Source organism: Cyanistes caeruleus, chromosome 1 (genome assembly GCF_971803275.1).
Source record: "Cyanistes caeruleus chromosome 1, bCyaCae1.hap1.1, whole genome shotgun sequence".
NCBI classification, from domain to species: domain Eukaryota; kingdom Metazoa; phylum Chordata; class Aves; order Passeriformes; family Paridae; genus Cyanistes; species Cyanistes caeruleus.
This window is the reverse complement of record NC_141701.1, coordinates 130,793,849-130,816,421: the sequence shown is the minus strand read 5'-3', so window position 1 is coordinate 130,816,421 and position 22,573 is coordinate 130,793,849. Positions and strand designations below refer to the sequence as shown.

The 22,573-nt window shown below is 36.9% G+C and overlaps 1 protein-coding gene across 2 annotated transcripts in view; it reads left to right on the top strand.

Annotated features, from left to right (window-relative positions):
- Positions 1–21,682, top strand: part of ZNF804B (zinc finger protein 804B) — a 231,580-nt gene extending 209,898 nt beyond the window's left edge. For both annotated transcript variants that reach the window (XM_086858305.1, XM_086858307.1), the window contains exons 3-4: positions 11,450–11,580; positions 14,034–21,682. In XM_086858305.1, coding sequence (XP_086714431.1) covers positions 11,450–11,580; positions 14,034–17,721 — 3,819 coding nt within the window. In that variant the 3' untranslated portion in view covers positions 17,722–21,682. The remainder of the gene's footprint in view (positions 1–11,449; positions 11,581–14,033) is intronic.
- Positions 21,683–22,573: the final 891 nt, after the last annotated feature.

Genomic DNA, 22,573 nt, shown 5'->3' with positions numbered 1-22,573 from the left:
CTTTTGATTGTCATTCTTGAGATACAGAAATTATGAAAATTGCTACTTTAAGGCATGATGTTGCATTGCTCTTTAGATGCACTAACATCAAGCCAGTTGATAATTTCATTTTTAATATAAATTTTACAAATTTTTTTCCCTCACTAAGACTAAAACATAAAGCAATCCCAGATATAAAAGTTTTCTGCACAGCAGAAATTCTAATCTTTTAGCAAGTGTGTAAGTGTAGAGGAACTGACAAACACCCCCTGGAACCCTGTGACATACTTTATGCTTACAGTTAGCATTTCTTGGCTTGTTTTCAGCTCTTAGCATGTTGATGGATTCCAAGTACTGCTTCCTTCAAAAAAGACACCTAAATACTTATGTTGAAAAGTCACATTGCATTGAGGTGTGTTTACACTCCCCATTCAGGATCTGTGGTATTGGACAGGGTACTAAAGCACTTCTGGCAGAAGGAAAACAACGTATGGCTTGTATTCTGAACCTGCCCTGGATCTCCCGCCTTGGCGCGGATCGTGTGAATATCAAAACATAATTAACTATAAGAAACTATAGGGGAAAGTAATATCATGTTTAGGGGTAAAGTAATGCAGTTTATTAAGGAACATCATCTCCCCAGGCAAGTGGTGACAGCACAAGCCTGAGAGTTCAAGAGGTGTTTGGAAAACACACGTGGTGTGAGTCTTGGTGCATCCTGTGCAGGGCCAGGAGCTGGAGCCAATCATCTGGCTCAGAACATTCTGTGATTCTGTGACAGTTACCAACATTGGCGTATAAAAACATTCCCTAAAAGGTACCATGTAATTTCTACCCTTCAAAAGGAATCCAGAATATTCAGATTAATCCCATCTTTACTTCAAAGCAACATTAGTTCTTCTCATCAGTTCACAATGACCATCTTTTCTGAGTTCTTTGTTACTTTTATATAATTTGAGTCTGACTTACACCAAACATTCAATTCATTGACATAATCTTGGCTCTCAATAACCTGTGTCAGATTCTGATTTCCTTCCCATTTTGAAATCTAGAACACCATAATGTCTGTTTTCTTGGTTAAAAAAAAAAAAATTAAAAAGGGAAAAAAATTAAGGCTCTGGCTTTCAGTTTGAAAATAATAAGAAACTGGAACAGTATACTGTCAAACAACAAGTCATAGCCTAACACATCTAGATATGGAGTGCATCAGAAGTATGCAACAATTGTTGTAGAAATTTTGTTATTTTGGGGAAATGAACAAATTTTTTCTTATATAATTCTTTTTATTGTTGCAGAAGGCCGCTCTAAAAGCTAAACCTATAATACATGGGAAAACAATCAAGGGGTCTTTTCAGAAATTAAAATTAAAACATTTAATCCAGTTTCCCTACTTCTCCTTGTCTCCAGAATAGTTTCCAGTATTGTTTTCACTCACCTAGTCAAAAGAACGTGAAACCACTATCACCATATTGTATCTGCGTTGCTGCATATTTTAAGATGCTTCTTTTTCATTTCAGTACATATACTCACAGTATTTCACTCTTTTTTTATTTTTTATTTTGCATGAAATAATTAAAATTCAGGGGTGTAGAAAAGTATGGATTACAGGGATAAGAAACCATGGTATAAATAAAAGAGCAATCTCAAATTTAACAGGAATGAAAATTTCATGGGAAGGAGTAGTAAAGCTTGCTTAAAAGGTTCTTTGTGTCAAGTGATGGGAAAGAATTTGAAAAGTGACATAATATTTCAGAAACAGTGAGTCATAGATCATCTTTAGACTATTAAAGATGCTCATGTCTACATGAAAAACTGGATGTGTTTATGGCATCATTTGATGTAAGAGTGAATAGAAACAGACTATCTGGAGCATGCCTAAGAGGATAACATTAAATGTTAACCTCCCTTAACTCCATATAAGAACATATAAGTGGGTAAGAAAAGTAGTACAGGATTGCTCTTAGAAAAGCACATGATGTTCATTTCTACTCTCTTTTCAGGGAGAAGTTTCTAGAATATTATTAAAAATTTTAAATTGTGGCATCACAATTGAAGCATGTCAAGTTTCAGCTCAGTGACATGTTGCACATCAGTAGGTTCAAGGGGACAAAATACAAATCACAAGTGGCAAATAAATAATATTTTAAGCACATGGCAATAAAAAGGGAGCTAGATAGGACCAAAATATCTTTGCCTTTTTAAACTGGAAAATTAGGGCATTCACTCTTCACTGGTCAGCTTTTTCCATGATACATTGAATTTGTTTAAGAAATACCTTATTGCTCTGGTTATTTCAGAAGGAAATGCTGTTTAAGTGGGAAGGGAGATGGATAAGCCAAGTAGAAGGAGCAAAGGACACTAGCATCAAAGGACAGAACACACAATAATAATGTGAAATAAAATTGGAAAATAGTTAAATAAACTATGAAATAGAATGAAAATAACCTTTCTAAAAATCAATACAATGTACTGAGATATATTGTCAGAAGATTGCCCCTAATAATCAAAGGCTAAACCAGGTTCTTGAATTATTATCCATGAAAAAACAAACAAACAAACCAAACCAAAACCCAAAACAAAACAAAAAAAAAAAACCACCAAATAAAAACACCTCAACATCTGCTCATCTTTTTCTGTAAGTAAATCAGAGACTGGGAAATAAACAACTACTCCAATCCCACGCATGAAGAAATTAAAATTAACAGACCTTCTATCTGAATGTGCTGCCTCTGTCGGCCTCCCTCAGTACAAGAATAGCACAAATAAAATTTGTGAAAAACACTTCACCCCTATTATGAGTCTCTAATAAAATATACACTAAAGCTGATTTTTAATTGATATGATTTTACCATTATGATGATCAAAACAGATGTACAGGAAATAAAAAAAAAAGAGGAACAATTGTATTTAGCAAATGCAAATAAAATATTTGCATATATCTGTATAAATAACAAACTGCAACATACACTTCTTTTAGGAATTTAGTTTCATAAAGGTGAATGAGTTTGTAAAATGAGCTGGGAGGAGAAAATCAAACAGAAAGATGTGAGAGAGAACAAAGAAATTTCAAAGAGCACTTGGCAGATGGTTTAAGAACCCAAATCCCAGAACAGAAAAAGACCAAATAGGTTATAAACAGCTAATCTCATTTAGAAGGAAAGTCAATTCTCTCCATCTTAAATTTATAATAAAGGAGAGAAAGGAAAAATGGATGGTAAATAGTATAAATCACAAGTGTAGAAATTGGAAAAGAAGTGATGGAGGAAGTAAAAAGGGCAAAAGAAAAATCTGTAGTCAGCAGAGGTGAGGGCAAGAAAGTTTCTGAAAATGTTTTGAGAACATAAAGCATTTCCTGGTTCAAATTGAAATTATTTACTTGTTAGCAGTGTTATAAAAAAGATTACTCAATACAGATTTCTGTTCTATACTTGGAACAAAGCTAGATGCCTTAGCCACATCCATGATGTTTAGGATAATTTTGAAGTACCACCTTATCAATACCTAAGAAAGACCTTAAACAACATATTCTAGAAATAAATATTTTTGTCTCAGCTGGTTCAGGCCATAAACTCTCCTAATAATTAATGTTGATTCTTAATGAGTCTTAGAGCATTAGAAGGAAAAGCAAAAAGCTAGATGATGCCAGGGTAGGATTTAAAAAGAACAAATAAGAATATCTGTCATTCTGACATTAGTACCAGGGAAAATACTGGCATAACTGATACAGGTCTCCATAAAATGTTGAGAATTATAATGTAATTAATTTAATTTATTATGGATTATATAAATTAGCTCTTGTCAAAATAACTTAAATTCATCAATTTACCTGGATGTCGCCTGTCCTGTGTTAGCGAAAAGTTTTGATTGGATGATTGCAAAATTTATTTTGTGGTCTTTTCTGGTTGAGCAAAACTGCAAGTAAATGTCATGTATTAAAGCTCCTTTATTTTGAGCAGGCATTTTTTTGTTATAGAATTGCTGCTAGATTCCTGGTTACCTTTAACCATCCTACTGCTGAAGAGATCAGTATATTTTGACCAAATACAAGAAAAAGAATTTTTTTGCTTTAGACTGATTTAAAAAAAAAAATATAAACAGCCACAATCTAAAATATTTTCTAGAGATAGATATTAAAAAGCAATATTTTACTTCCTTCATATATTTGATGAGGCTTCTGCTTTAACACCCTCTAATATCCTTCACACATTTTCCCAGTTTGTAGCTTTTCATCTGAAGTTCAGTGACTGTTGACTATAAGCAAGGCTACATTTATCTCAAGTTCATATTAAAATATCTCTTTTACTGATGGACTTTTTCTCTTGTGGAGCACTTCAAAGTCACTGTGCAGTGGTTGAGTCAACTTTCCTCTATGCAAACTGTGAACTTAGCACATTAATTTGGAAGAGGTTTATCCTTCATGCTCTGTTGTTGTCCTCTCAGCATTATCATTGTTAACAAGAATCGAACTATTACACAGCTAAATCAAAATTGGGTTTAATTCAGGTGTCTTTTTTTTTTTTCTTAATGGGTATACAAAGTTAGAGGTGATAATTAAGCATATATACCTGTAAATGTTGATTCAGTCTCCTCCCTGCTCTTTCTGGAACTCACTCCATTTCTCTCTGTCTTCATTTATTTATTTGTAAAATGATATCATGGTAAAGATGAAGTTTTGTAAGAAATCCAAGATCTCTCTATGAAAAGACTTATTTATGTCAATTTCTGGACGTTTCTACTGTCATTTTCATTACTCTGAAAGCATTATGACTGCACTGAAGAATGTTTGAGGCCAGGTCTTGGACCTGTAGCATTCTGGCATAATTTAGACTCCCGCTCTTTTCATTAAAAGGTAGGTGATTTTGTATTCTGCCTGCTACAGTTAGAACAAAGAAAAACAAGGTGATAAGACAGGCTTTGAAAACATGTGGAAAGCCTTTAATATTTTTAAAATAAGATTACAAAAAGTACTGAAAGTTCTGAAAGGAGCTGGTATTGCACAAGATCTGTAATGCCAGTTTCTTTTGTTTTAGCTGCTTAAAGGAGAAGGAAAAAGAAATAAAATATGTAAGATGATGGTTCTGATTTAGGAAAGGTTTAAACACCCTGAAAAATGAGGTAATATATGAACTTGATGGAATAGACCCTGCCCCAAGCTTTTTATCATTCGAATGTGTTGATTTTTTTGGATAAATTGCTCTGTATTTCAAAGTGACACTAAATAGATCTAATCAAAGTACACAGTATGCAGCCAGCTTGGTGGAGTCTATGACAATGTTTGCTGGAGCTGACAGAAACATGAGTGGTCCAGGCTTCCACAGGAGCACGTTATAGGCACAAAGTGCATGTTCTGGCCTCCTCCTCATGGAAACAGCCTCCAAATGCATCAACTTTATTTGGGGGATCCTTTTGAGAAACACAGTTATATCTTTTAAAATGGAAGGCATCCACAAATGGATACTTTCATCCAGCAATAGATGAAATCAGTTTAATTACTAGGAATATCTGCAGGTCTGGTTAAACAGTAAGCTTCTCTGAAGACATGAAAAATCAAGCCCTCTAAAGGTGCATCGGTAATTTATCCTTCAGGTTAGATCTGTGATCAGCATTTCATTCACTGATAGATGGATTCTCTAGGACATGTCTGAGGACTGAATTTTCTTCCCTCCTGGATTTGGAATCAGGGAATTGGATCTCATTCCCTGATCCAATAATTTCCTGATCCAATCAGACCAGGATATTTTCTTTTTGTCTTCTTATTCACTTCCACCACCAATATTAAATCAGTCACAGCTGACTATATTATAAAATACTCTAACAAATAATTACTTGCACACACTTCAAAGAGATCTGTAGCTATTTATGGGTAAAACAAATGAAAATTTATGTTCTAGTTATTCAGCTTCATCTCTCATTGTTAATTCCTGTATATAATAACTTTTCCAATTTATTTTTAGGCTTTTACTTACCATAAAACATAGTAAAGGCAAACTCCTTCATTGCTGTTTCCTCACTTTCACTTAGCAAGATAACACTGCAAGCTTTACATATGAAGTTTAATTATGTTCTCTAGTGACTATCACTCTCATTTGATGGTTTGCAGTGTGGAATCATTTTACAAATAATGCATTTGGTTCCAATGTTAGAGTTTCAGGCAAGAGAACAAATACTGAAATTAACATTCCTTTTTTCATCAACTAACCCTTCTGTGGTGAATTTGGTTAGAACTTAATTAAGCAGCCTTTTTGCTGAGTGAAAATAAATCTTTAAAGCAAACCAGGAACTCAAACACTCACATTCAAGGAATTCAGTTCAAAGAAGTCTCTCTAAATATAACAGAAGACATATACCTAATGTGGTATGTACAATTTTTACGTGGGGCTGGAATGCATGAGTAGTTAGGGAGGATGCTATGTGAATTATATTCCATAACAAAAGTATTCCAAATATAATGGGAAAAAAAATAATTTCAATTATACTAAAATGACATTTTCTAGTTTAATATATAGAAAATTACTTTTTCCTCAAAGATTCCTTCTATTTACATCCATACAGTTACACTGCTTGAAGAAGAAGAGGATTTTCTACTCAGTATACATGCAACAACAGTTCTTCCCAGGATCTGAAACACTTAACACTGAGAACCCTTGTAAAATCTATATATTGGCATAGCCCTTGGCAGAATACTCAGGAGTAGTAATAGTGTCTCCCAGTACCATACTATACTAGTCCTCAAATTGAGACACTTGCCAGCTAAGAATGAGGCAAAGCAATTGTTGAGTAGCTCAAATTTTTCCCCATTTGTGGTTACCAGTTCACCACCCTGGTTTGCTTTCTTTATTTGGCAGTATGCTTTCTCAACCTTAATTTTTTGGCTGACATTCTTGCTCTCCCTATTATACTTATCATCCTCTGCCAAGATCAGCTCCAGCTGCACCTTGGCCTTCCTGACAGAGCCTTACACAACTGAGCAGCATCTGTATATTCCTCACAGGATACCTGTGCCTGCCTTCCCTACCTTCCCTACCTTCCCTTTTCCTTCTTGCCTCTTCATTTCAGCAGCAGGTCTTGATTCAGCCATGCCATTCTCCTTTCCTCTTCCACCAAAAGATTGGTGTGACTTCTTTAAAGCCCCCCAGCTTGGTTCTGCTCCCTTGTCCCAGAGGGTAGTTACTCAGGTGGGGCTATTGAGCAAACCTTTGATTCCTGCCACCACATTGCAGTAAGTGGGTGCTAATTTTCTATCAGAGCAGTGGGATCCAGCTCCTCCAGTTTGCTGCCCATGCCATGTGCATTGGTCTAAAGGCACCTCAGCTGGGAGGTCAGCCGTGTCTCCATAAAGAAAAAATTAAGATAGACACCTTTAATAACCTCTGTACACAATGAAAAGAGAGAGGTGCTTTTACATTTCACTTTATCCCTCTTGTTTTAGACAGCTGCTTTAAAAACAGGTGACTAGGTCCCTAAAGTGCTTATTTCTTTCCAGTGGTTGTGAAGAAAGGCATCTGGAGTTGATCAGAAGAACAGCAATCCAGGTAAACATTTACCTGCACAGGGAAGAATAGAAATCAGGATTATAACTCTGGATAGAAAGTAAACTCAGTACTACAAATGCAGCCAGCAGTGAGCATTCTTCAGGTGCTCATAGGTCAGTGCAAAGCAAGTACTGGCCCAAATAAAGCGACAATTTAAAAAAGAGCAAAATACAATCCCACTGACATTAAGAATGGGAAGAAATTGCTAAATTGCAGGTATTTGACCACTGTTATTTGATGTCTAGCAAAAGTAGGTAGTGAAGATTCAGTTCCATTAACTCATTTAAATCTGGTGATTCATATCAGAGTTCCAGGAGAAAAAGCATAGATACAGCAGGTTTTGACTGAGTCAATGGAGCTCAGATCAGTTCTACAAGTAAATCTTTCCATAACAATGAACATTACTCTGTAGTCTTCTAATACTCTCTGTGAGTCTTTATAAAAAAAGGGATGGTTTACTTTTTGATATGGAAATGTCCACACACACACGTGTACAAAAAAACATAGAAAGAATAGAACATGAGTCTAAAAAAAGAAATACAACTGCATGACAACTATATTTGCAATAGGTGAAGGACAGAACACAAGGAAGCTATTAAATAAATCATATTTTATTATACGTGCCTGTATTATACAATGCCCAGTTAAGTACCTAATTATGTGAAAAATGCAACTGCTGTGTAAAGCAATGTTAATTTTCAAGCATGCTTGTTGAGCTTGGGGTTGTCATTCAGATACCTGCTCAATTGCATGCTCTTGTACCCTACCTGCAGGAAATATCAGTGTGCTTGTCAGAAGTCTGGCACAGGTTATTAGTGAAGAAAACCAGGGCTTTGCAGGTTCAGCAGGCAGTCCCATGATCTATCCAACATAGCTGACAAATTTCATTACGACTCTTAACTAGAGCTCTGGCAGCGCAGCTTTATTTTGTTTTGCAGGGAGAGCCCTTTCTCTCCTCAGACTGTAGAGCTTTTGATTTCTTGGATTTCAGCTCCAGTTGATGAGTTGTCTGCTATGCTTGCCTACATTTCTTTTTCTTTTTTTCTGCTTCTTTGACACATACTGCATGCCATTAGAGAGCAAAAAATACTGCTGGAACTCCTATTCTTAGTGTTGGTCCATTTGCTTTTTTGATTATCATCCTAACTGTCAAAGAAATGAAATGGCATTGCTTTGCAGTACTGAGCTCCATAGTTCTCGGTTTCACACTGCTCTTTGTTTCCTTGACAGGTAGAAACTGTTTCTGTTTTCCTCATGAATGCTTTATGTGTGATGCTGAACAGCTCACGGTGACAGCCAAAACATAGCAAGCCACCCTAAAGGGCATTCCTCAAATGTGTTTCTTTGCCCTTTCTTCATATTGGACATGTTAATAAGGCTCAAGACTACCTATGTTTTTCTGTGGAGAATAGGATCTTTACAGCTTAAATATCTCTACACTCATGTAAATATTACCTAGGTGACAGAACACTTGGATTTGTTCTGGGAAGATTCTCCGATTTCATTTTTCAGCTTTAGCTTTAATATATTATTTGAAAATCTTCTTTCTTGAACCAGAAGTAACATTGTCTTACATATTCATCCATTTGACTGTAAATTGCAGACAATGAGGTTGGGGGAATGGAGTGCTGTGTGACAGGCCTGGCAAGGGACAAATGAGTAGTGAGAAGGCACATAAAGGGACAGGCAAGAGCTGAACAAACGGTGGAACAACCATTTCTTTCCAAGAAGCTGAAGCCTCAGAGTTTTAAAGAGGACTTTGCAACTGTCCTGTTTCAGAGTCTAGTTCAATGAAGTACTGGATGTTTGGGCTGATAAAACCTTTATGGAAAAACTTACAGATTTGACAGACTGCAGATAGTTCTGATGAAATGGTTAAACTTTCATCAGGCACTAGGCACCATGAATATTCTTGTTGGTTGGTGGTTGTTTCTCCTTGAGCAACTTCCCATTCTCCTTCCAACTCATTCTCCTTCCAACTTCTCATCCAACAGAGAGTGTCTGTGCAAAGCCATGGGCGTGGCTGAGAGCCAGAGACCCAACTTAAGCTCCCAGAGCAGATGATTTGTGGACAGCCCAGCCCTCCCTGTCTCCAGATCAGTGCTCAAAGGTATATGTCTTGGAGTCCAAAAGGCTGAGAGCAAACAAAAAACTTCTGGTCTTATTCTCCCAGCATTTAGTTTTCTTTATCAGATGTTATCTGACTTTTTAAAAAATCCCATACTTGAAGGACAGATGATGTGATAGTGGTGAGGGATGCTCACTACAGCTTTCCTCACAGAGAGAAATCACAGAACTTTTATGGCCTGTTTCCACCAAGTATTTTTCCATGCCGCTCTGTCATATTATGTCATTGCCACTAACTGAATTCTTTCATCTTAACTGGACAGAAAAGAAGCTGTCCCCTCTTTAGATGGTGATTTTCACCAATTTGCTTTGGCATAATCTATAGGCAAAAGCTAGACCTCTCTCCAGAAAGCAGTTCTCTCATGCATTTACAATTTTCTTGACCTCTACAAGTTGAGGACTCTACCTCCAGCTCTGTTTCTCAGAAGCAGGTGCATGTTGGCTAGTGTAGAGTTCTGTGCCATGGCTAGACTGCTCCCCATACCTGAGCTGCAGAAAGCAATATGTGCTTTTACAATGCTTGGTCTGCCTTCAATTTATTCTACTGATGCATATTGACCTTTTGTCCCTGCTGTAGTGAAACAACAGCGTGAGATGATGATGATGGCAGTGATTAGGATGCTGATCTTTAGGTGCTGGAGGACAGTCAAGTAGGCATAGATGGTGAAAGATGAGCAGCAGTTTTAAAATTACTATCAAAACCTTCCTTCAAGTCTACTTTGCATAAACTTCTCCATGGAAAATTTATCATTTCATGGTGTTGATACAGTAGTTCTAAGCTACACAGATGAGTGCAGCCACCTCTGGACCAAGGTGCAAGCAAATGCAGCAGTTTAGTTTCAGTTCTGGTCCCCAAAGCTTCCAGATTTGGCATCTGGCTGAATACACCAGAGCTCCCTCCCAGCATGTAAACATTTTTCCCCAAATACTGGAGAAGTGGGGAAGGGGGAAGGCATTTCTGCCATGGAGTATGGAAGCATGGATGTGAACTGGGGAGTTGTGAGGTTAGACACAACTTGCTGACTCCTAGAGAGCACAGTGAACTCAGAGACAACTGTTTTTCCAGGGGATGTTGTTGACACTTTCAAGTTTATGTCTTCTTCTTCGTTTTCCTTATGTTATCAGTAGTGCAAAATCAGGAAATAAAAAAAATGCAATAAAGGCAAGGAATTTTGCTCTCTCCAACAGCACTTACCTGATTTACAGATGTGTGAGGAGATTTAAAAATTGTGAAAGTAACTATGAAAGAGTTTTCTGATCAAGTATTTCAGGCAGCAGTTCTCTCCTTTGAGAATATAATACAGCCTTAAAAGGGTACAAAAACAACCCCACACAAAAACCAAAACTCTCACACATCTGTGTATACATGTTCAAGGAGAGAACTATAAAATATATTACACATAGGACATTACACATTCCAGTATATGCCTGTGGATTACATTTCAACAGGATGAATTAAACAGGAAAATGTTGACCTCATTAAATGGATTATAGTCTTGTGACTGTATTTATACACAACAGAATATTTGTGTATTCATAAGAAACCAAAAGTTATTGTTTGTATGTAGGCATTTATCAGATAAATAGAAGAGGGCATATTATGTTGATTTGTTAAGCAAAAATAACATTTTCAATCTCTTCTCACTATTATAGTATTTTAAGTATACTTTTACTCTCCATTTACATTAACTTCATGAAAAGTGAATAAATTGAATAAGAGGAACTTTTTCTGCATCTCTATACATATTATACTTGTTTTGTATCTGCTGTGTACATCTCTAATCCCTTCTGTTTATATTCTTTTCACACAGAGATTGAAAGATTTAAAACAAAGGGAATTTGCTCGAAATGTGGCTTCAAAGTCATGGAAAGATGAGAAGAAGCAGGAAAAAGCACTCAAGCGACTCCACCAGCTTGCAGAATTACGGAAGCAGTCAGAATGGCAAGTTTTAAAAGTTGAATGAGGCTTTAATGCCCTCTTTCCTCCCTTCCAGAAGAAATGATTATATTTTTTACTCCTACACAATGTAATGTACAGAGGTTGTGTGTATTGTAACCTGTTTTCAGCTGTCTTCAGCTCCAAATGATCCTGCTCTGCAAACCATACATTGAAAACCTCTGGCTTAGCCATGTGCTGTTTGAGTTTGTCATTTTCTCTCCTGTAGATATTCTCATGTCTTCTAAATGGAATGTTTTTAAGATGCTTTTATAATATTAACACTTTTCCTTAACCAAACTTATCCGAAGAGATTGTCTTAACATTAGATCGTAAGTTAATGGGAGAGAATAACCCCTTTGTTAATAATTTTTACTATTTTTAATGTACTGGGATTATTCTTCAGTTTCTCTGTAAGATAATTTGAATGAAAAACATGTAATTAACCAAATCAAGTTGGTCTAACACTGTTAGCTCTATGACCGAGATAGATCAAGATACAGGACAAAGATTGCAGTAGTAAACCTTTAAATTTAAGAAATCTCCTTTGTTTAATGACACTGAATGCTTCAGTAGAAGAGATTGCTATCAGACCAATTGTTTGTATTAATCTATGACCACAATGAGTTAATCAGATAAATAAACCAGCATTTTTTTAAATTCATCTGAAGATTACTGTACACTGGAAATAATAGCATTCAGAGTTTATTGCAAACTCATTTTGGCCTATGTAATTGCTTTTGAGCAATCTGCTGACATATAACAGTTTAGTATTAATATATCACTTTTATGATTATGACTCCATTTTCATACAAATCTGCTGAAACAAATGTAACTGCCTGTGGGGAGCTTCCTTTATGCCCACGCACTTGAAGATGTGGCCTCAGACAGACCAATAATGCGGGCGATAATAGGAAAGCCAGAACGAATCTGGGAGGGAAAGAGCAGGTTTGCTTTTAGAAAGAGCCAGGAGTCCATAATATTTTGTGTAGAGTGTGGAAAGAAAGAGCTTGCTATTCCTCCCTGTGATCACTAATAGGCTCAGGGGAGGCTGAGTGCTGGGATTTTGGTGGAGGGGTAGCATTCCCAATTGCTCAGGACAGACTTGGTAAGCAGAAGTCTACACACATACAGCTGTTACCATCCCTGGGTACTGTCTCTCAGGGCTCAACACAGCTCCTTACAACAAGCTAATTCAATTTGACAACAAAATTATTGTTAATCTTGTGCACAGAAAAATTTTATTTTCTATTCCAAGAAAAGACTTTGAAAAGGATTTCTATATATGTCTTCTTCAAGAGATAATTTGTTCCTAATGTAAAAATCTGGGTTAATTTGTATCTCCTGATGCTGAATTTCTGGCACATGCAAATATATTCTCTGAAATGCACACACATTCTCATACTATGAGTTGACCTTACTCCAGGGAATCTTTCTGTCTTTCCCATTGTTGAAGATCAATGTATTTTTATAGCATTTATAAAAAATGATTGCAAATTATAGATAGTTTTTATGCAGATCTAACATTTTTAACTTATTTACACTCATTTAAAATGCTTTATTTTTTTAATCAAACTCTTTATTTAACCTGGTTCCAGTATTTTTCTTGTTAGTGCACTGATAGCAAATGTTGATAATTAGCCTAATGAAATGTGTGTTTAATTGTATCTTGGAAAAACACTTTTATGGTGGCTATATATGTCATCCTTAATGGAAAATGGCAACAGTAATTTCAGCCTCAGTTAATAATCTGCTTCAAAAAAATCTGTGGTTTGCCAATTTTGTTAAGGCCCTAGAACAGGTAACTTTTTTTTAATGGAAGTAAAACGCAGAAAATGTGGCAAAGTCAAATCATGGTTGATAATGAGACCTGTGAAGTTGTGACTTTTTTTCCCCACCAATGCTTGCTGACAGTTTTAGTATGAATATCTCTTTGAATATTTTGCAAAGTCACTTACTTATTGCAGAATAATTTAAAGATAAAATAATAATCTACTCTTAAAAAGGTCAAACAAACACATTCTTCCCTAAGCAAGCAGAATGTTTCTCTTTCTCTTCTAGAGTTTGATTTTGCAGATGCTCCAGTGGAAATATCTTTTTTTGAGCACGGCACAATTTCCTTTCCAGAGGCCTTTCAGAAAACCAAGACTTACCACAGATTAGGTTCTCCTGAATATAAATCCGAAGTAAAACTAATATTTGTTCTGCTTGTACATGGGCATAACTGAAAAAGAATATTCATGTGCTGACATTAAAACATGTAATTTTCTATGTGTGAAGACTGTCTTGTCCATATACAAGCTCAAACTGATGATAGACTGCACATTTACCATGTTGAAACTTCGCTTTACCTTGTAAAACTTTGAGTTACGCCCTCCTTCACTTTTGACATTGTCAAATGCTGGCTCTGTCATGACTTGGTTACTTACTACAGCTTTCTTTTTTTTTTTACCTTAAAGCATCACCAGGAGTGGACCATTGCTTAAAGCCCCCCGCTTAGTCCTGGAAAAGCAGCAATCACCAGATGGCATTTTCCTGTACAAGGGCAGCAAGTTCACAGCCAGTTCTCAAAGAACCATCACAAGTGAAGGACAAGGTTTCTCCAAAAGCATACTAGAGAAACAGCAGCTTCTTATAAGCAGGCACCATCCCCCCGCTGAAAGACACCATGCACTTGGAAATCACGTCCCACAAATGTTCCCAGATAGCAACAATGCCTCTCAAAGGGCAGGAGTGTCTTTTTCATTCTCTAAAAAGGTCCCTTTGAAGCTTGAGTCCTCAGCATCAGTCTTCAGTGAGAACTCTGAAGAAGGAAATGATTGTAGTGAGTCCCCCAACAATAAAAAAAAGCAAACTATTGAGGGCTGTCATTCTGTCACACCCTTGGAGGAACAACTGAAAGCAAGTTTGGATAAAGAGTCACCTATTACACAAGACCAAATGGATTTGGATAACAGTGCATCAAGTCATGTAGCTGCAAAACCTAAAATGCTAAAGGAAAATGAGAAAAGTAGTGATAGGGAAACAGAAGAAAAATTCAGATCTAATTCCTCATTTTCTAAAGTCAAAATACCTCTTTCAAATTTGAATTTTTCTGCTTCACTGAGAGAAACAGAGCAAGAGTTGAAACTGAATGAATCTGAACAATTCTTAGAAACTCCCATTTCATCTTCATGCCAAGCTAGCACTTTCTGTACACAGCTGAACACCTACAAGCACAGCAATGCCCACCTGCCTGAGCAGCTCTCCGAGCTCCCACCACAGCCAGCACTGGAGCTGACCTGCTCAAGCAACACTAATGACAGTCCTGCAGTGATAAAAAGAGAAAGATCTTTGGAGATTACAGAAACCACAGATGGACATATGGAACCGCTTGCAAAGGAGGCCATGGTTAAAGAGGTTAAGCCCCAGGCATTGCCTTTCCTCCATGTAGTGAGCAAAGATGGCACCACTGCTCTGCAGTGGCCCACAGAACTACTTTTGTTTACAAAAACTGAGCCCTGTATTTCATATGGCTGTAATCCATTGTATTTTGACTTCAGACTCTCTTTAAATCACAGGGAGGGTAAACAGCATGAAACAAACAAAGCAAGCTGTAGAGAGCTCTCTAAAAATAAGACTGCAGATGAATATGAACCCTCAGGTTTAATAAAACACAAGCAAATGTCAAATGAACAAGATAATCAGTTGTTGAAACCAAAGAAGATGAAAGGTTCCCTAAACCCAAGAAAGGCCAAGCAAAAAGCTGTGTCAGACACAGGGAAGGAAATTAATGAAAATGGTCAAAAATGCATTGCAGATTATTTGAATGAAAATATACCCAAAGTGCCTGCTTACCTTGATGTCTCACAAAAGGATTATGTGGCAGAAAAAAGTCTTTATACAACAACACTGAGGAGACCTTTAATGCATCATTTCCATGGCTGTGAAACAAAAGCTCAGAACATTAGAAACGAAAGCATTTCCTTTACTGCTTTTATGTCTAGGATTAAAAAATCTAAATCTGAAAAATGTAATTTAATTGATTCTGAAGAAAAATATGAGAACAAAAATGGCTCCAGATCCTTTCAAGATGTGGTCAGCTGCAGCAGTGACATAAGTGACAGTGGAAAAGACTCTAGTGGAAGTTTCTTTAGTTGTAAATCCAGTTCAAACAGCAGGTATTCAGATAATGAAGGATGTGGAAGTTACACAAGATGCTGGAGATTCCCATCTCCTCAAAAGTGCTCGTCTGGCAGACATTCCAGCTATTCTGACACTTCAATTGGCAGTACGAGTAGCTACATGAGCTACATGAGTCCCACATCAAACAATCACAAAAGAAATAATTTACTTTGTTGCTGTAAAAGAAAAAGCAAGACAGATGAAAGGCACAAATGTAAACACAGAAAGCACAAGTGTATTTTCACTTCAGATGATACAGACGAGGATTTTCTTTGTCATAGCAGAAGTCACAGAGCTAGAAACTGTATTCAGAGTGGCACAATTAAACATCGAAGATGTTCAAGACATAAAGTTTTACAAGTCAGAGACAGGTCTAAACACAGCAGATGTAGACATCAGCATTTTGGCAAAGTGCATAGTAGGAGTAGATGCTACCACAAATCCAAAAGTGGTTCCACCAGTGATTCAAGAAGCAGTGAAAGATCATCTAGCAGCAGAATATCAAGAGGCAGCAGTTCAGGATCCTTCTCAAAAGAGACTGAAAACTGTGACAACAAAACAAAAGAGGATGCTGAGACAGGTTCTAACACTGAACCAGGAAAAGTTGAAACTGCACATTACAACTCTCTGAATGTGAATAGTCAGTCTAAAATCTTTGCCACCTGCTCTTCCAAAAACCTGGCAAAAGATATATGTGGAAAAAGAAAGTCAATGACAGCCAAGTTACTTTTGGAAAGAGTGCAGTCTAAGAAAACCCAAGAACAAATGCAGGATTCAGAGAGATTTTCAATCAGTAGTGTGGTAGAATTAAAGGATCACTCACAAAGTCACTTTGCTCATCAGTTTTCCTCATCAGCAGATGACATTGCAATGTTACCTTTGCCAGAGGAAGTGCTAAGCATAGGTAAAAATGACATGGGACATAATGAAATCAGTTCATTGGGAAACAGTGTGAAGGAAAAGAACTCTGAAGCATCAGAGATAACTAATGTTACTCTTTCACCTGGAACTGATTATGATCATTGTGCTCTTAAAGACATAATTCAAATTGAAACAGGCTATCAGAGCCCAAGCATAAAGAGGAGCACAGCAATAAAGGAACAAACCAATTTCTTCATTAGTGAAGTGCAGCCCTTTATACAAAGCTGTGATCCAGTACCAAATGATTTCCCTGGTGCTTTTCCCACTAATAGATATTCTGTTGCTAATTCAACAGAGACCAAAGAAGAACTACATGATGTAAACATGGACTCCAACCAGGCAGAAGGCAGTTCAGACTCTTTTTGTGACAATGCTATGCAGAAGTACGGTGACACACTAAATGACCTAGAAGTGTACAGTAAACCCACCTTGCCTCCTTTAACACAGCAGCCTATCACATTTACACCAGAAGAAGTAGACAAATACAGGTTGCTCCAGCTGCAAGCCCAGCAGCACATGCAGAAACAACTTCTGGCAAAACATCTGAAAGTTTTGCCTGCCCCAGGACCAGCTGCCTTTTCTGCAACACCAGCAGTTCCTGCCCTCCCTGTTCAGCAGCAGGCTACTGTCACCACCATCCACCACACGCTGCTGCAACGCTTTGCTGTCTCGGCATCTGTGCACCCCCACGGCAGCCATCTCTCCCTGGCACCCCTCCACCCCCTCTCTCAGGCACATTTTGCCCCCATATCACTTTCCCCGTTAGCCCCAGCCCTTATTCCCACCCACCCTGCTTTGCTGACAGGACACCCACTGCACTTGGTTTCTGCCACTCCCCTGCACCCTTCCCCACTGGCCTTCCCGGCACTGCCACAGGCTGCATATATCCCAGCCTTATTTACACCACCCCTGAACGCAGCCACACCTTCTGCTGTACACCCAAATCACTTACTTCATCCCTTACTACAAGGACAAGAGCCCCCTCACTACTCTTGTTCTATCCAGACCCAACAGTTACCTACAGCAAAAGAAGTTTTCAATGTTTCTAGCTACTTAAACTAGCCCAAATAATTTCGCCATGGCTCCAACCCCAAATTTAAATAAAATAAAGCATTCAGCATTAAATCACGTCTGAGGGGAAATCTACTGTTTTGATGAGAGCACAACATTTAAAGTCCACAAGCTGGCTGACAGCATATGAATGTTGATTTTATTCTTGTATCACTGAGGAAAAGCCGATTTAAAGCCCTTTGTGATACTATCACAAGAAGGATGGGTGGCCAGTGTCATTCTACAGAATGTTTTAAAAGAATAGCTCAAAGTGAGGTTTATGACTGTCAGTAGAAAAGGGACCACAGCACCCAGACAAAATGGGGTCAATATCAACACTGATAAAGGATTTAAAGTAGCACAATTTAAATAAATTTAAGAGCAATCTTGACACCCCTCAAAGGTTTGATTTTCTGAGTTTGTATATGAAACAGTGCCTGGTTTGGTTGAGGTATTTTAGACTGAGTAAAAAATAAGGTATCTGGGACCAGCAAACCAGCTGTCTCCTGGCCAAAGTAAACTGGGGAGGCACAGAGGGTGGGGCAATGGGTTAGCACTAGAATATGAGGTTCACAACAGCATCTTGAAGATACTTTAGTGATTACATCCCTACATGCGTTGCTTGGACAGTGTAAAGGCACTGCAGTCAGGCCACAGGTACACAACAAAGTATTCCCTTAGTGTAGGCAGCTCTGTGCTGGCAGAAGCAGGCTGCATCTTTTCTCCCTGAGCCGAGCACCCCAGGAGGCTCACGGAGAAGACAAGTTCTGCAGCACTGCCTGTGTATGGCTGTGTCACGGGGTATGTGGGGTGAGACACAGCAGCCCACAACTGCCAAGAAGCCAGCGCTGGCTGTGAACCTCAGAGGTCCTTGGCCAAAACTCCAACACCTTTTTCCTACCAAACAGAGCTCTGCTGTGTGGAAGAGTCTTTCCCAAAGAATGTAAATATCTCAAAGGATGTAAATATTTTACATCCCTTTCGCAAACAACGGAAACAATTGGCTGTTCCTATAAAATCATGCTGATATTCATAAAGATGCAGAAGTAAAACTCTGATCAAAAACTGCCTCTACAGGTTGAGACTCAGAGAAAAACTTGTTCAAGTACTCAACATTTAAAAGTACATTGAATCTAAACAAATATGTCAAGATTCTCGCATGGCTTCCCAAACTCTCAACAAGTAAATTGAAATTACGAATCCACAATGTTTGAATGCATGCATCCAACCTCCAGAGTAATGTGTGGTTGAAACTGTTCGTAATAACTGTGTATCTGGAAATAGGTGAAGGCTTCAGCATCTCTTTGAATGGCATAGTTTGACATTTTTTGTAATGTTTCTAACTGAACACAGGATATTTAGCATGAAATTAGTTCATAATTAGGGTTAGACTGCAGGCATGCTTCCCAATAAAATTGGACCATGAAGTATCCAACAGACAGTACCTGTTTGTTTGGATTCAAAACATATGAAATAATTTCAATTCATTTGTAATAAGGTAGTGCACAAAATGTATCTTTCAGAATCAATATAACAAACATTGAAAAACTTTTGGAGGAATTTTATTCCATTATATTCAGCAACCTGAAGAAGCTGAAAAATCTAGTTGCAAATAAGTTGTGTCTTTAAAACACAACAGGATCAATTTTCTGCATTTTAATCAAAATACATCGATCCATTGCAATAAAATGGAATTGTTTAAATTTCTGTCTTTTTGGAGCTTCATCAGCATAAACTGGTAATACACCAAACTTTTCCAATCACTTTACAAGTTGAGGCTGCTAGTTTTGTATTTTCAAAGTAGCTTTAAATATTTGATGGTTTAGCAATTGAAAAACATTTATCTGAAAAACAATTATGGAGACTATGCAGAAACAAACACTTTGGTGTTGAAAAAGCTTGGTGGCACCAGCAGCCTCAAACATATTTTGTTTTGATTACTTACCAAATTATTTTTTAGTCTCCTTAAAAAAAAAATGGATTCATGCCATTATGGTGTTGATTTATTTGTATGTAAGTAGCATATAAATTATATTTATTTTTCTCATTTAAACTGTAGAGTAATTTTTTAATTGAAATTATTGCTTCAGAATTAAGAAAGTCAAAAATTTTTTGGGGGGGAAGAACATAGAACTAAAAATTTTCAGAGTTTAACAATTCTTCCTTTCAATTTTGGCTGAAAATTTTCCCAAAATATTATTTGAATTTACATATAGTTTCTCTACTTCTGATACTTTATTTTCTGAGAATCGAACATATTCCACTTACTCTAACTTAACACCTGTGAAAATTATTATTTGCTTGGGTGGAGATCACTCAGTCAGTGGACCACTTGGAAGCATTAGTCATAAGTCTCTAGAAACAGAGTTGGGCATCTGGAGTAACAGGTCAAGCTGTGCCCTCGAGGGGCTGACTGGGCTGTGTGGCCATCACCAGCCACAGTCCAGGGATAATACCAGCACAAAAGATGCATTTCCAGCCCCACAAAGCCTTTAAATTTATGGGCCCAGTTTCATCTCCGTCGAAGTAAACCCAACTGTTCTCATTGTGTATAAGAGTTCATCTGTATCCTAAGCAGATAACATCAAAAGAAAAATATGGAACTGAAGGAATGATGGGCTAATCTCATTTTTAGTGTGTGTACACATATTTTGTATTCCCACTTCTCCCAGACAATGTTAATACTGTAGAAACTTCTGTGGCAAGAAACCTGACCAAATCAAACTTAACCATATCCTACTACACAGACCATTTATGGAAGACAGATGTATTTGTTTCCCCTTAATGTATGCACCATACAACAGGGCTCTAGAAGAAATGAAACAATAGGATTTCCATGCATCATTGTACATACCAACATGGCAAGGTAAATACATTGACAATGAAGATTAATAAGATTAATTTTAATTCTTGGAACAATGGAAATTAGAATTTGGAGATGTTTTAATGGGGAGAAAAGGAGAGATTAAGAACAGAAAGAGCACAACAGAAAAACAGTAATCACTGATTACCAAACAAAGGCAATGTCCAATACCATTCTTAGTGCACAGAAGAGATTTTCTTGGAGAAATGTAATAAAGCTATTGGCACAGCTGAAATTGTTTATTTTCTCTAATTGCTGCCATTTTTTTAATCAGTAATATACTCTAAATATGTATCATTATAATTATTAAAAGCATTATTCAGCCTTATGTATGGAGCCGTGCTAAAATTTTGATTTTATTTAAATAGATTTTCAAAATAGTTACAGTATCCTTATGGCAGTGATATATACACACCAAGTTAATAATCTATTTTAGCTTGATTGTATATTCTTGGTACATAATCCAAGGAAAGAGGTTACCCACACCTTAAAATTCCAATAAAATTTTTCCTGAGTCACACCATGATAAATTTTTGTTGTTGTTGTTTGGGACTTTTTTTTGTATCTGATGCACTTCTGGGATACATTCAACATGTATATTTCTTGTGCAGATTTGCATAAAAATGCCATTTGATCAGATTGATTTTAAAAGCGTCAAGTTTATATTTAAAACTGGATAATACTCTGGCTAGTATAATATGTAAACTAGTAATTTTGTTTTGTATTCTCTGTATAAAGTGTTTTATATTATACAGTAGCTAAGTGAATTGCACTATTGTACATGCAATGCGACTTTTTTTTTAGCTTATTCAAGGAATCCCTGGGAATGTAGTTTAATGCAATAATATTTTTTTTCAATAAAAAGGCTTACTGGTATAAAGAGTGTCAGTCATGTATTTTTAATGTAAAGCATACCCAAAGTTAGCAAACTAATAAAATGCAGAATGATGCAAACATATTCTGTATTTTAATCTCCAGAACTGAAATACGTTTAATTCATTCCTGTGGTTAAAGTCCTGAAATTTCTTAGAATGTTTCCTAAAGATTTTAGTATGTGTTACAAAAGTGGGTTGTTTAAATGGAACTGAAAATAAATATTCCTTACAAAAATTGTTCTATCTATGTGGTTTTTCCAAGGACTTTTAATGAATCAATATCTTCCTGACTAGTTTTATGCACTGATCAGTTTATTTGGAATTACACATACAACTCATCTGTCAGGCTCCCCAAATAATTTTATTCCCTTGGTAAAGAATCTATCAGTAGGATCTACAAATGTGTCATTTATTCACTCTTTAATCATTCTTTAAATCTTCAAACAGCCATGACAATATCACTTTATCCCATGTTTTCCCTAGCACCTTGTATTTTTTCAGTTTGTTTACTGCATCCTTTTCCATCTACCTCTCATTTATATTGTTTTCTGGCACAAGGCTTTTGGTCATGTAGGTACTTGTCTGCAGAGGTCCTGGAACTGCTGCTGTACTGTTTGTAAGGCTACTTATACCCATAGTGGGTAGTTTCATAAGTGCCATGTCTCCAGGTGAGCACAAAGACTGAAGGAAAGTAAAAACAAGTGTTTGCATGTCTGTAGTAGATAAAACTCTGTCTTTTGAGGTGAGGTGTGACAGAGGTTATACTCTGTCCAGCCTATCTGCATAGCTGGAAATAACTTGGCCAATCTCTGGGACCGAATTAATCTACCATGCAGTGACGTGTCATGAGTCAGGCATTCTATAAAATCTTGAAACCACAGCAAATCCACAGAGACATAATTGACACGGTGTATCTAATTCCATTCAGTTGTGTTTTTCCTTCTAGTTATTTCATAATAAAAACAAAATTCATAATTAGACAAACATATAAAAAGTGTGTGTGTCTGAAGGACACCCCTGCAAATTAATATATATGACATTACTGTTAACTCTAATAGGCTTCCAGTTGAGATCAGATCCCACCTGTTTGTTGCTGAGCAAATCTTGGTACAAGCAGGAAGAAAAC